The sequence below is a fragment of the Leptonotus elevatus genome, chromosome 1 (genome assembly GCF_054856555.1).
Source record: "Leptonotus elevatus isolate MCC_2025b chromosome 1, RoL_Lele_1.0, whole genome shotgun sequence".
In the NCBI taxonomy this organism is placed as follows: domain Eukaryota; kingdom Metazoa; phylum Chordata; class Actinopteri; order Syngnathiformes; family Syngnathidae; genus Leptonotus; species Leptonotus elevatus.
The window spans coordinates 6,911,583-6,923,953 of NC_141239.1; the positions used below are offsets into that span (position 1 = coordinate 6,911,583).

The 12,371-nt window shown below is 39.6% G+C and overlaps 1 protein-coding gene across 3 annotated transcripts in view; it reads right to left on the reverse strand.

The window, feature by feature from the left end:
- Nucleotides 1-1,076: 1,076 nt before the first annotated feature.
- The window catches only part of spsb4a (splA/ryanodine receptor domain and SOCS box containing 4a), an 87,858-nt gene continuing 76,563 nt past the window's right edge, over nucleotides 1,077-12,371 (reverse strand). For all 3 annotated transcript variants that reach the window (XM_086071510.1, XM_086072332.1, XM_086072708.1), the window contains exon 3: nucleotides 1,077-3,885. In XM_086071510.1, the coding sequence (XP_085927636.1) occupies nucleotides 3,758-3,885 (128 nt within the window). In that variant the 3' untranslated portion in view covers nucleotides 1,077-3,757. The remainder of the gene's footprint in view (nucleotides 3,886-12,371) is intronic.

Below are 12,371 nucleotides of genomic sequence, written 5' to 3' on the forward strand. Positions count from 1 at the left end.
TCAATAACACTAATGGACCTCGGACTAGTGAAAATACATTGCGACAGTTTCCCACCCATTATTCTTGTTGACAATATCCTTTCAAACGACATGAATAGTCATTTTCTTAATCAAATGCCACCTTTTGTGTACCACCGTAAAGGTAGGACACATCTCAAGTCTCACTAATGGCTGCTTGCTCACTTTATAATATGCTTTGAGTGCATCCATAGCCTTGAGTGCTAATCAGGCATGAGTTACTCCAGAGGAAACTGCACACTTGACAGAATTTGGAGCACAAATGATCCTTGGCCCAGTCAATTCACATTCTCCTTTGCAGATTTTTTTTTTTAAAGCGAGGGACAACTGTTAGACCAACTCAACCATCCAGGACTGTCAAAAAGCTAAGTTTGTCTCGATGGCGGTGAAGCATGTCAGCCTCCTGTACTATAGCGATTACTAGACCTATGTGGATTATATTTTAAAAAATTGTTAAAGATAATGTTTTTTGTAACACTGAAAAATAAAAACTGTACACTGTCGCTTTTAGTATTTTCTTTCATATGCGCCCATATGTTGTTCAATGAGAAAAAAGGCTTAATGGCCATAAAATAAAAAATATTGGGGCAATCATTTTTTATTTTCAGAGGTGGTCGGCACATCATTAAAGCCACCAAAGAAATACAGTACTTAATAAAAAATAAAGAAGAAGAGGATGAGAATCCGTGTGGGTGGAGTCAAACGTTTGGGTCCACCCACATTGAGCCAGGGCTACTCAACTGATTTAAATAAAAATTGGTTAATTAAAATGTATAACTTTTTTTTATCAATTTATCTCAATAATTAATTTTGAACAATAAATAAAAAATATTTAAATTATTATATTATATAATAACGAGCATGAATTATTATTTCTTTACAAACACAGACGATTCTATTAAATAATTGTATAATTAATTGTAATATCAATTAAAAATAAATAATTCATGATACATGATCAGTTTTCAATTTCAACATACAGATATGTTTTCAACAGCGACGGAAAAATGTTACATACTCACCCATTACCCATCATAAATTTAAATAAATAAATTACATTTTCTCAAATTCACTTTATGCTTTTATTCACATTTCATATCCGACAACAACCATCTCTCCATACATTCTACAGGTGAAGGACACAGCCAGACCAGCCATCTTTAATAATAATAATAATAATAATAATAATAAAGCAGCATTGAAGAAACAGGTTTACATTTTCCTCCCTTCATCACCAGCATCTTTGCAATAAATTCACCTGAATGTAACATCAATGATTAGTTTTTTTTAATTTTAAACAAGTCATCAAGGAACTATTGACATCAGAATCAGACTCCACACTCACAATAATATTAATAAGAATACAAACTCAAATGTAAAAAAAAAAAGAAAAGAAAAGAAAAGAAAGTGACTCAAGCCTTAATTCAGAAACGAAACATGATTGGTCTACAGTGTGTGCGTGTGTAACGGTGATCTGCATTCTCGGTCATGAACTGCTACGGCGCGAGAGGTCATGTTTGTACGTCCGTTCGAAACTTGTAACCCGAGTTCCTTAACTCAATCACCGCCGGCCCAATCAATTGGGACTTTGACGCGTCGAGCCGTCAACGGCAGTGAATGTTCATTAGCAGATTGCGCTCTTTAAAACAGATCCAGTCTGATATCTGAAAGTTCCACAGCCTCGTCCTACTGCCATTATTTGTGTGCGTGTGCGTGTGCGTGTGTGTGTGTGCGCGCGCACCTCCACATGGCTTCCCAGCATGGAATACTTTGGTCAAAATACATTTAGTGTCCTGTCCAGTGCAAGTTAAGAAACGTTAAAGGAATTTCTTTTCATTTTTAGGATTGAAGCCCTTTTCGGACATGTCGGTGGTTTGAAGAAGAACGTTTGACATGTGGTCACTGGAATGTGAGGATGATTATTAGGGCCACACTGTGTAAAGAAATGATACAATTCTACAAGTCTTGCATTCGCCTTGCAAGATTTTTTTTGTCGAGATGTTATCTGTGATATATGTATAGGGGGGGGGGACGTTTTTTATTATTATTATTTTTTTATCCTTACAAGAATAAAGTTGAGCTATTACAAAAATAGTATCCATAACACAATAAATAAATCTTCTAAGAATTTTTTTTTTCAAGAAAAATATTCTTAAGATTATTAAAAGCATAACATCCAAATATATAAAAAAAAAATCAAGCTTAAATTCTAATACAAAAGAAAAGATTTTTCATAATAAAAAGATGTAATTTTATTGAATGAATGTCATGATCAAAGTTATTTTAGTTAAATGCTAACGAAATAAAATAAAAACAAAAATGCTTTATAAAAAAACAAAAACTCACTGATACTGATGGTGAAAATGTCCCGAAGTTTTAGTCTTTAGTCATTCATTTCAATACATGATTTTAAATATGATTTTAAGCATATTTAGTTCGATAATAAATCGGAATAAGGACGTTAGAAAGTATTTATTAATTATTGAACACAAGTAATACGCCTAAAAAAAACTAATACCAAAACTAAAAATAAGCAATTTTTAAAAAATAAACTAATAAAAACTAACGTAACCGCCCTGAAAAACAAAAAAACTAACTAAAAAAAACAAAAAAAAGAAACTAAAAACGAAATAAAAACAAACTGAAATGAAAATTCCCAAACTATAATAACCCTAGTCATGACACAAAAATCAGGGTTGGGCAAACCTCAACCCTCAGGTTTCCCTTTTTCAACACAGCTGATTCCAATCAACAGGATCGTTATCAGGCTTATGCAGAGCTTGCTGATGAGCTGATCAGATGTCAGCTGTGTTGGAGAAGGGAAACGTCCAAAACCTGCAGGACCTGTTGTTTATCTACGTGCGCGCTGTGATTGGCTGGCGACCAGTCCGGGGCCTACCTTTCGCCCAATCAACTAACATCGACTCAAACTTGAACGTTTTCAAGATTTTCGTTTATAAATCATTGATTATTCGGATCAGCAATTTAAAAAAAAATTCTTTCTCCCCATCATTTTACTATTTTCTTTTTCAGTGTGGCCCTGTTACACTTCAGCAGTTATTCATGACACGCCAAATCAGTCCGTTTTTCAAAGAACTTAACAAAAGTAACAAACAGACCAGCAGCCTTTTGTCCACTCAATTTAATACTTTCAGTGACAATACATTTCAACCCGACTAAAATTCAATGTTGTTATCGTGTTGATTTCAACGAACCAATAAAACATCCCGGCGGAAGAATTAAGACTTGCCGGGAAAACGATTCTCCAGCCATGTGACATGTCTGCAAAGGGCTTCAATGCAGATCCGAGCGGCGTGTTGACGTCTTGAACCCAAAAAGAGCTGCTTTTTTTTTTTTTTTGGGTCGCTGAGGTTAAAAACTTTTGTGCTCCCGTCCTCTTTGTCGCCCGCGTCGGCGCTCGCCGACTCATCAAGAAGGCCTCCGGGGGTGAGGATGAACTCAGTTGTGCTTTCTCTTGCACAGTTTCCATTCTCGTCACTAGGTGGCGATAGTGCTCCACAGCCACCTTTATCTCCGCCAGCCAGGTCAATAATTAACTTGTAGTCTAAAAAATGAGCTCCCACCTGCAGCTCGCTCGCTCGGGACCGCCTCCTCCTCCTCCTCCTCCTCCTCCTCCTCCTCCTCCTCCTGGTCCGTTTCCTTCAAGCGCTTCCTTCTTTCCCACCCGCTGCTCGGCCGTGTGAGTCCTGGTGGTGCCAGTGGGTTCGGCCGGTGTCGGTCACTGGTACTGGAGGTAATTCTTGAGGGTCTCGGGCAGGGGGAGGCTCTCGATCTCCTGAAGGCGCTCCCGGCCCAACGCCAGGCGGGCCGCGCGACGGCACAGGTCCGTCAGCGGGAGAGGCTCGGCTGAGAGAGAAAGGGGCAGAGAGGTCAAAGGTTAGAAGAGGGCGCCAGCAGATGGCTTCGCATTGTTGGAAGAAAGACGCAAGCAAACGCACACGCGCGTGCGATGAATCTTTCAATAGGACTGAATGGAGGAGATGAGTCGAGGGGTCGAGTGTGATGTTGCACTTTTTAAATATTTATACGTCTTCCGTACGATGCTCGCACCAACAATCGGGTCAAATTTGAGCATTTCCCCGCCCTGGTGATCAATGGCGAGGGAGCTTCACAGAGAAAATGTAGGCCACGTGATGTCACTCAGTTGGCCACGCCTCTTAAATGCACAACACTATAGTCCTCAGTATACGTTAATTATACTTTACTTTTTTCTTTTTGTTTAACCTTGTTTTGATACAGTAGTTTTTAATTTAATTCATTTTTTCCAATTTCAATTTTTACTGCCTCCTGTTGACCAAAAAAGAAACTGCACACAGCCTTCTTCATATACACAATGCGCACATGACGTCACATCCGCAGAATGGAAGGCAGAAAATTCGAACCCAAATCCAGTCTGAAAACTTTAGTTAGAAACTAACTGCAGGAGTTCCCATTGTGTGCTAATCTGCTAATTAGAAGACGTTTCAGTCATAAATGAGCAAATAAAAAGGCTATTATAAAGATATTTGGGGGGAAATTGTTACAGAAAGCAGCTTTAAGTCAAACATTTTCTTACAATATTTTCTATAAACCTCCACTAGTCTAAACAAGAATTCTGATTAATATTGCATTTGCAGAATATGAATTCCATCCATTTCCTGAACCACTTTTTTTCCATCTCAGGTGGCGGCCATTTTGTACTTTGCCACTTCCTGTCAACTTAAAATGACACCACAGTTAGTACCTAAGGTCACGGTTCACCTGTTTTCTGGGTTTGATCATGTGATGTCATTTTCAGTCAAAAGCAAATGGCAAAATGGCCGCCACCTGTGGTTTTAATTGAATTCCTTAACAATGATTTTTTTTCCATCTGTGTTTTTCTTCACCTCCCTTGAAGGCATCCTTGTGCAAAGTCAGAAGTGAAACTAAAAGTAGTTAAGTCGTTAGCCACTGATGCAGCTACTAATATCAAATATAACTTGTGTCGTCTACTTTGAAGTGACAGTTTGGTTCGACACATTCCCTAACATTTACTATTTTGGGTTCAAGACAAAAGTTGAGTTAGAAAAAAAACAACAGTTTTTGTAAACTGCTAGTGCGCATATTTGTCTGCCGTGTCACGTCAGTTTGTGCTAGCGTGTCAAATAGCCTAGCATGCTAGCAAACAATACGGATGCGACTCATGTGACTGTCGTTTTGGGTTGAATCATTTAACTCCAGAATACAGTTGTTAACGTGACAACAAAGAACAAATGGCTTCGTTTGGGATCTCGTGATGTCTTGTGATGTGTGTGCGCGCGCGCGCGAGCGTGTGTGTGTACGAGTCCTTAAAACCTTCCACCTGATGAAACTTTTACTGTAGTGGCACAGACGCGCGCGCGCGCGCACAGCTTAATTCACTTTTCATGCATCAGATCCCCGCCACAAAGGCCCCTTGACATCAGACAAGGCCGCCGTGGGGGGGAGCCAAATAACTATGGCGGTCACTCATACATGCGGAGGGGGAGGGGCGGGGAAATGTGTAAAGAAAGTCAAAAGAGCGCAGGCAAGGGATAAAAGTCTTCCGTCACCGGACATGTGAACGTGAGGTTCACAGCAGACTGGGAAACCGCATACAAGCACTTGCGCTGGTCTCTAAGATGTTTCCTGTCAGCTTACAGTAACAGGAAGTGGATTTATTAATGCACTACCCGTAAGCGTGTGGCATGCTAACTCGACCGCATAGCTAATGTCTCATAAATATTACATATACAAGGAATAAATGGGAGGCGGCGTGACCATAGTTGCTGTTTCATCAGTGTGTTTATTTGTCGGCGTGCTTGTCATCAAACTGGTTACTACTTCCTGCTTCGCGGAGAATGAATTAGCATGACGGTTCAAAACATAGATATTAGGGGTGTGCCCAAAAAATAGATTCTCATTTAGTACGATTCAGAATCCATTTTAAATGTCCCAAAATCGATTTTATTTAAATTTTTTATACTGTCTTGTCTTTGTGTGCCTTTAATGGGAGCGCTGTTCATGTTGTACCCGATTTGGCCACTGAGGGGCAGTGTGGTTCCACGCGGTCTGATACACTGTTAAGTTGTAGCCACATTAGAGAGTAAAAGGAAAAAGTCACGATCAAGTTATTCCAATAAAAGTTGTTTTTTGCAGCGTGGAGCCGTTCTTTTGAGTGAAAAAAGTGCCGCGAGTAGAGCGCTAATTAGCATTAGCGAGTCAGACTGGAGTAGATCATTACGGTTCCTCTATAAATTGAAGCAAAAAACATTGTCAATCAAATCATATTCAATCAAAAATAGTTCTTATGCTAAAATCAATGACCTAAGGTTAGCATTCAAATGCTAACAGGAAGTTAGCATCAACTTCGGAAGTGTTTTTCCCTTCAAATAACGAATATTCACACACAAATGCTGTGGGAACACATAGCCACAGGTAAGATAACATTTCGCAAAGGCTCAAATACTTCCCAATGTGCGAAAAATTAGAGTTATTTTAATAGAATTCAATCGCAACTTTCTTCTGGACGCACAGCACCACACTGCCCCCAAGAGGCCAAAAAAGAGATATTTTATGCATTAAATATATATTTTTAAATAATCGACATCTGTATTTTTTTCGGCCAAAAATCCGTATCGGCATCGGCCTCATTATCGGTCGAGCCCTAGTACCAACACCTCTCGTACTTTTGATATATATAATTTCATTTAACACAAATTGTGGACACAATTACTGTTGAGGTGCACTTAATGTCATTTTGTTTTCTCCTCAAGTATCTGTGGCTGGTATCGGCAGCCTCCACAAGTGCCCGATACCGATACCTGGCATATCTGTACTCGCCCATCCCTAAATATGTTTCATGAATGAAACCGGTGCATATATAGGTTCATGTTCTGCCTATTGCCATATCTGTCATACAGTCAGTCATACTAAAAAATATATTTTTATTTTTATAAACTATATTTACATTTTTTCATTCCCAAATAGCAGGATTAAATAAATATAGTTTATTTTTAGTATGACTATATAAAATGAACAAAGATACTGTACATTATTTTTAGTAGACACATTTTTTGACCAATGAATTGAAATTGAAAGAAATTAGTGTCGTTATTTTTTTTTTGTAACACACGTGTGCGCACGCACACATACACACACACACCCATACACACACACACACGCTTAGCTGTGTATGTCCTTGCAGTGTCAGAAATCACACGAGTGCTCGCCCGACTCGCGCACGGTGACCTGACTATTTATTACTTACTTATTACTTATACTTGATCGTAATGAGCGCTGCGCCCGTCGCATTAAAATGATATGCGGCGTCGGCGCTCCTCTGCGCTGACGTTGGCGTCAGCGCACAAACGCTTCACACAACTGGCAGCATGCACTGACTACATCACATTAACATTTAAAAGTAGCGCAACAAGGGCCTTGAAGGGAATGACAGCAAGTCAAGTGTCGCCTCAAAAATACTTAATGATCAACATGAACGCACTGTAAAGACAAGTCAACATTGCGTAAAGGTTTATCGTCTGTGTCAGAAGTGGTGAGAAAAGTTGACGTTTTACGGATTTTCAGGCTAAATAATCAGGCAGCCGTATGCAAAATATAAGCGTTGGTAAACAGCAACACCACAGGCAATCATGACAAGCTCCGACTCCGGAATCTTTGAATGTCTCACGATTCGATTCAATTCCGATTTGTGGGTGTGCGATTCGATTCAGAATCGATTTCTGATTAAGAACGATTTTTGATTCAAAATAATTGGATTGACAATGCTTTGTGCTTGAATCTATAGATGTTCAAGGAATCGTAATGATCTACTCCAGTCTGACTCGCTAATGCTACTTAGCGCGCTACTCGCGGCACTTTTATCACTCAAAAGAACGGCTCTATTGGAATAGCTTGATCGTGACTTTTTCCTTCTACTCTCTAATGTGGCTACAACTTAACAGTGTATCAGACCGCGTGGAACCACACTGCCCCTCAAAGGCCAGATCGGGTACAACATGAACAGCGCTCCAAATAAAGGCACACACAAACAAAAGCAAGACAGTATAAAATAATTTAAATAAAAACGATTTGGGGACATTTAAAATCGATTCTGAATCGTACTAAATGAGAATCGCGATTCTTATGAGAATCGATTTTTGGGCACGCCCCTACTAAATGTAGCGCCAACAGAAATAAATGCTTAGCAGGCTTTTGTGACACACCGACTGGTGAACACATCACCACTGGGAGGAAGCAAATTGGAAACTGGTGGAGGATGACAAAAACATGAGAGAGAAGACGACTCGTTTATGTGAAAATGCTCGGGAACCTCGCACGAACTTTCTCCAAAGAACTTGCGGCAATATCAGGCGTTAGAATGCCGACTCGGTTCGTTGGCGCATTTTCGAGCAGTTTGTTTTAAATATCTGGAGGGAAGTGCTTGCACGGTGTCGGCATCGACACAAATGAGGCATGCCGTCCTCACCCGGGTTGTATTTTGGCTCATTAGCTGGCCTGTCGAAAAAGGTTGAGACCAGGAGCATTCAAAATGCCACTTTTGAGGTTATTTGAGTTCATTCGTCACATTCCTCAACGTGCGAGTGTGCGTTCAATTCTGTGTTTATTTCTCCTAATGCGAAAACTCGAGTCAGAAACGGCCAAATAAAGTCAAGAGAAGCGTAAAATAGTAATAAAGTGCTTGTGCCGCAGTAAAAGCAATCTCAAGTGAGACCTCATTAACTCCCTGGAAGAGGCGCAATCACGAGTGTGCGGATGAGCTGCTGATAATGGACGGACGCGGCCATTATTGAGCCGCGAGGAGGTTTGCTTTGGTTGTTTGTCACTCGACAGCATCGGTCCTCAAACTGAGGTCCCGGGACCCCCCCACGGGTCTGTGATATCTCTGCTTCAAAGACAACCGGTAACTCATTTTGAGTTTGCCAAAACAAAACGGTCACGTTTTAAAAATGCAACAAAAAACGGCGAGGGTGTTCAAATATACACGCGTCTTACAGTGCAATCTGCAAGCAGAAACGATCTGTGAGAGCGTGCGCAGTAAATTATGATTTTTATGCAGCCTGGTTAGGTTTTGGGAGGAGAAAGGGAGGCTCAGCTAGACCGGAAAGCAAGCAGTCTGTTCCGAGCAGGCTTATCAGTCAAGGTCACTTTGATATTGCTTACAAGAAGTGAAAAGCACATTGTTGATGACGTCAAATTGGTCGATAATTGCCAATAATTATCAGCGACCGATATTCCCTAATTATTTGGTATCATTTTAAAAACTGCATGTCTACTGTACAAGCAGGCTCCGGTACAAAAAAAAAAAAAAAAAACGAAAATATCCCCAGACTAACCCAAGTACTCCTTCCCTACATTCGCTTTGGGACAATTCAAAGCTGGCATGAATAACGTAGCATTTTTTAATAACAAAAACAAAAGCAAACAAAATAAAAGGCATAATATTACAAGAATAAAATTGGATTTTTGAAATTCATGTGATAAAAAGTCATTTTCCCCAATATTACTATTGCATTGTGAAAAAATATGATACAATTCTTATAAAAAATTTCAAAAAAAAAAAAAGTTCACTTATTCACATTTCATGTTTGTAAACATTTGAAATGCTAGAAGTTTCGTATATCTCGAATTACAATCCCTTTTATGGGAGGAGTCAGTTATTCACAGATTTGAGCAACTCACAGTTTGGGCTCGGTCCCGATCCCCAAATTATCTTTAGGGTTCATTGGCATGGGTGCAATAAAAATTGTGGCATAAAGTGACTCTTCTAATAGGAAGATCGAGAAGTTGAGTCAATGAATCAAAAAGTCACAAGCGCCGACTTAAATTTAAATAATCTAGCGTAGTCTACAATGGATAAAAGATCAATCAGGCGACATACTCATACATACAGTAGAAAATGTTCTGATTGAATTGATTTGCCTTCATCATTATACTAAAAACTAGTCATTTCAACGGGGGGGGGGGGGGGGTGTAGACTTCTTATATCCACCGTAGTACATGAAAATGGATCCATTTGGCAACATCCAACTTTTTCCGTCCCTGATGAATTCTATGAAGTGCCACATGAAGGAGTGGCCTAATGGGGGGGTGGGGGGGGGGGGCAGACAACGTGACAGCAGCCCGTAATGAGATGCGCCAAGCGGGATTTATTGTCTGCAGGTTATGCTAATTGAAAGGCGGGTGCAAACAGAGGCATCAATTTTAAGACGAGGTGACAGTTGTGGATCTCCTGGTCCACATGTGAGGGCATTATAGTATCGCTCCATTTTTTTTTTTAATTCCACTCGAGCGGCGGTGCATTTGAAGTTCAAACTTCTCTGCCTTTATTCCCGTTCGTCTCAATTCCTCTTCTCATTCTGTCCAAGGACAAACAAATGCTGTCCTGCCGCACAAGACAGCAAAACGCCAACATGACAAACGGAAAACAAACAGAGCGAATTTAGCAGACGGTAATGCATTTTTTTTTTTTTAATCATTAACCAAAGAATCTTTTATCTAAACTCCAGAGACGTATGTAATCCTTTAATCCTTTAATCCAAGGTGACGGAATTTAAAATGGCTGTCCACACACCAGCAGTGATAAGAGACCGCGTACCCCGTACACGTGCAGTGCGGAGTTCCAGTGCGTGCGTACGCCTCGTCACACGGTCCAAAGTCACGTTATCGACCCGTTTTGACGTGATGTGATTTCCCGCGCCGCCAAAGCAACATACAAACATTTACACGGAAAGCACACGCAGCGTTTTTGTTGGCCACGTTGAGACTTCCGCAAATGTGCAAGCTGCAGGACAGAACAAGAAATGCAGACAAGCTTGATTACAATTCCAATATTTGGCAGAACAAAATGAGGATAGTCCTAAAATCTGCATTCGCTATTCTTGTTCCAGTTCAACTCCAATCGGTTATTCTACTTTTGCCCAAAATTCTTTAGTCCGACCAATGAAAAATCCAATTAGGCAAAAATCTTTCATTGTAAATACAGTGCATTTATATAGCGTCCTAGCTAGCGCTAAGCTAGTTCGTCACTTTTGCTTGTTGCTAGGATGGCGCGAGAGGCCAACAGCGAGGCTAGCCAAATATTCACACACCCAGGCTTGTTTTACTATCTTTGTGGGGCCATCTCATTGGCATAATGCATTTCCTACTCAACCATAACCCAATTCAAACCTAAATTCTAAAACCAAGTCTTGAGGACCGGCCAAAATGTCCTCACTTCACAAAAATGTCCTCAATCTGTTGGTTAAAGACATATTTTGCTCCCCACAATGTAGTATGTACAAGTACACACACACTCACAACTATTTCCAGGCGTCCGCTCAAATGTAGCGCGTACGTAGCTGCTTTTGCACATGTGCAATCCCTGCGTCGGGAGAGAGATGGGACATCCCGTCCGAACATTCCTCTCTGACAACAATGTGCTATGACGTGCTCAACCTTTGACTTGAATGGGAAAATCCTGATTTTGATTTCGAGGACTGAGTCAAAAACAACCCGATTTGGGTCCATTTGACCCAACTTTTTTTTTCTCATTCACTGCCATTGACGGCTATAGACGTCAAAAATTAATTTGAACTATTTCTTAGTTTCACATTTTTTTTCACTTTTGTTCATAAGAGTATGAAAACCTAGAATTTTTTTTCTTATTGTACATTTAGAACAAATATAAAATTTGTGATTAATCTTGAGTTATCTCGTGAAGTCATATGATTAATTACAATAAAAAATGTTAATCGCCTGATGCCTCTAATTAAAAAAAGAAAAGAAAAGATTAATTAATGGCATGACTTCAATAGTTAACTCACGATTAATCGCAAATTTTACATCTGTTCTAAATGTACAATAAAAAAAAATCTAGGTTTTCATACTAGAAAAAATGTGAAACTAATAGAAATAGTATTAATATTGAATTTTTGACATCAATGGCAGTGAATGAGTTAATAACCCATAGAGTTGTGCCAAATGGACCAAAGTTGGTAATCGGTCCAAAACTTGGCCCAAATTTTTGAGGGTATCAGATTTTCAGATCTACAATACACATCAATTGAATGCTTGCCAGTCCGCAAAAAAAAAAATGCTTTCCACTACACTGCAGTAAAAATGTGAATTTGTTATGTAAAACTTTGAGATATTTGATGCCTTACAAATAAACTGTATGATCGGAATCAAAGCAAATGTATTTCTAGCAGCATTCACACACAAAAAAAAGAAAAACGTTACACAGGACGACTCTAATCCTCATTTTCAGGGTTTTGTGCGTCTTGTAAAATTCAGTGATCCAGAAATGTTGGCAACACATTTGCTTGAATACACTTCTGTACACAACATAAAAAAAA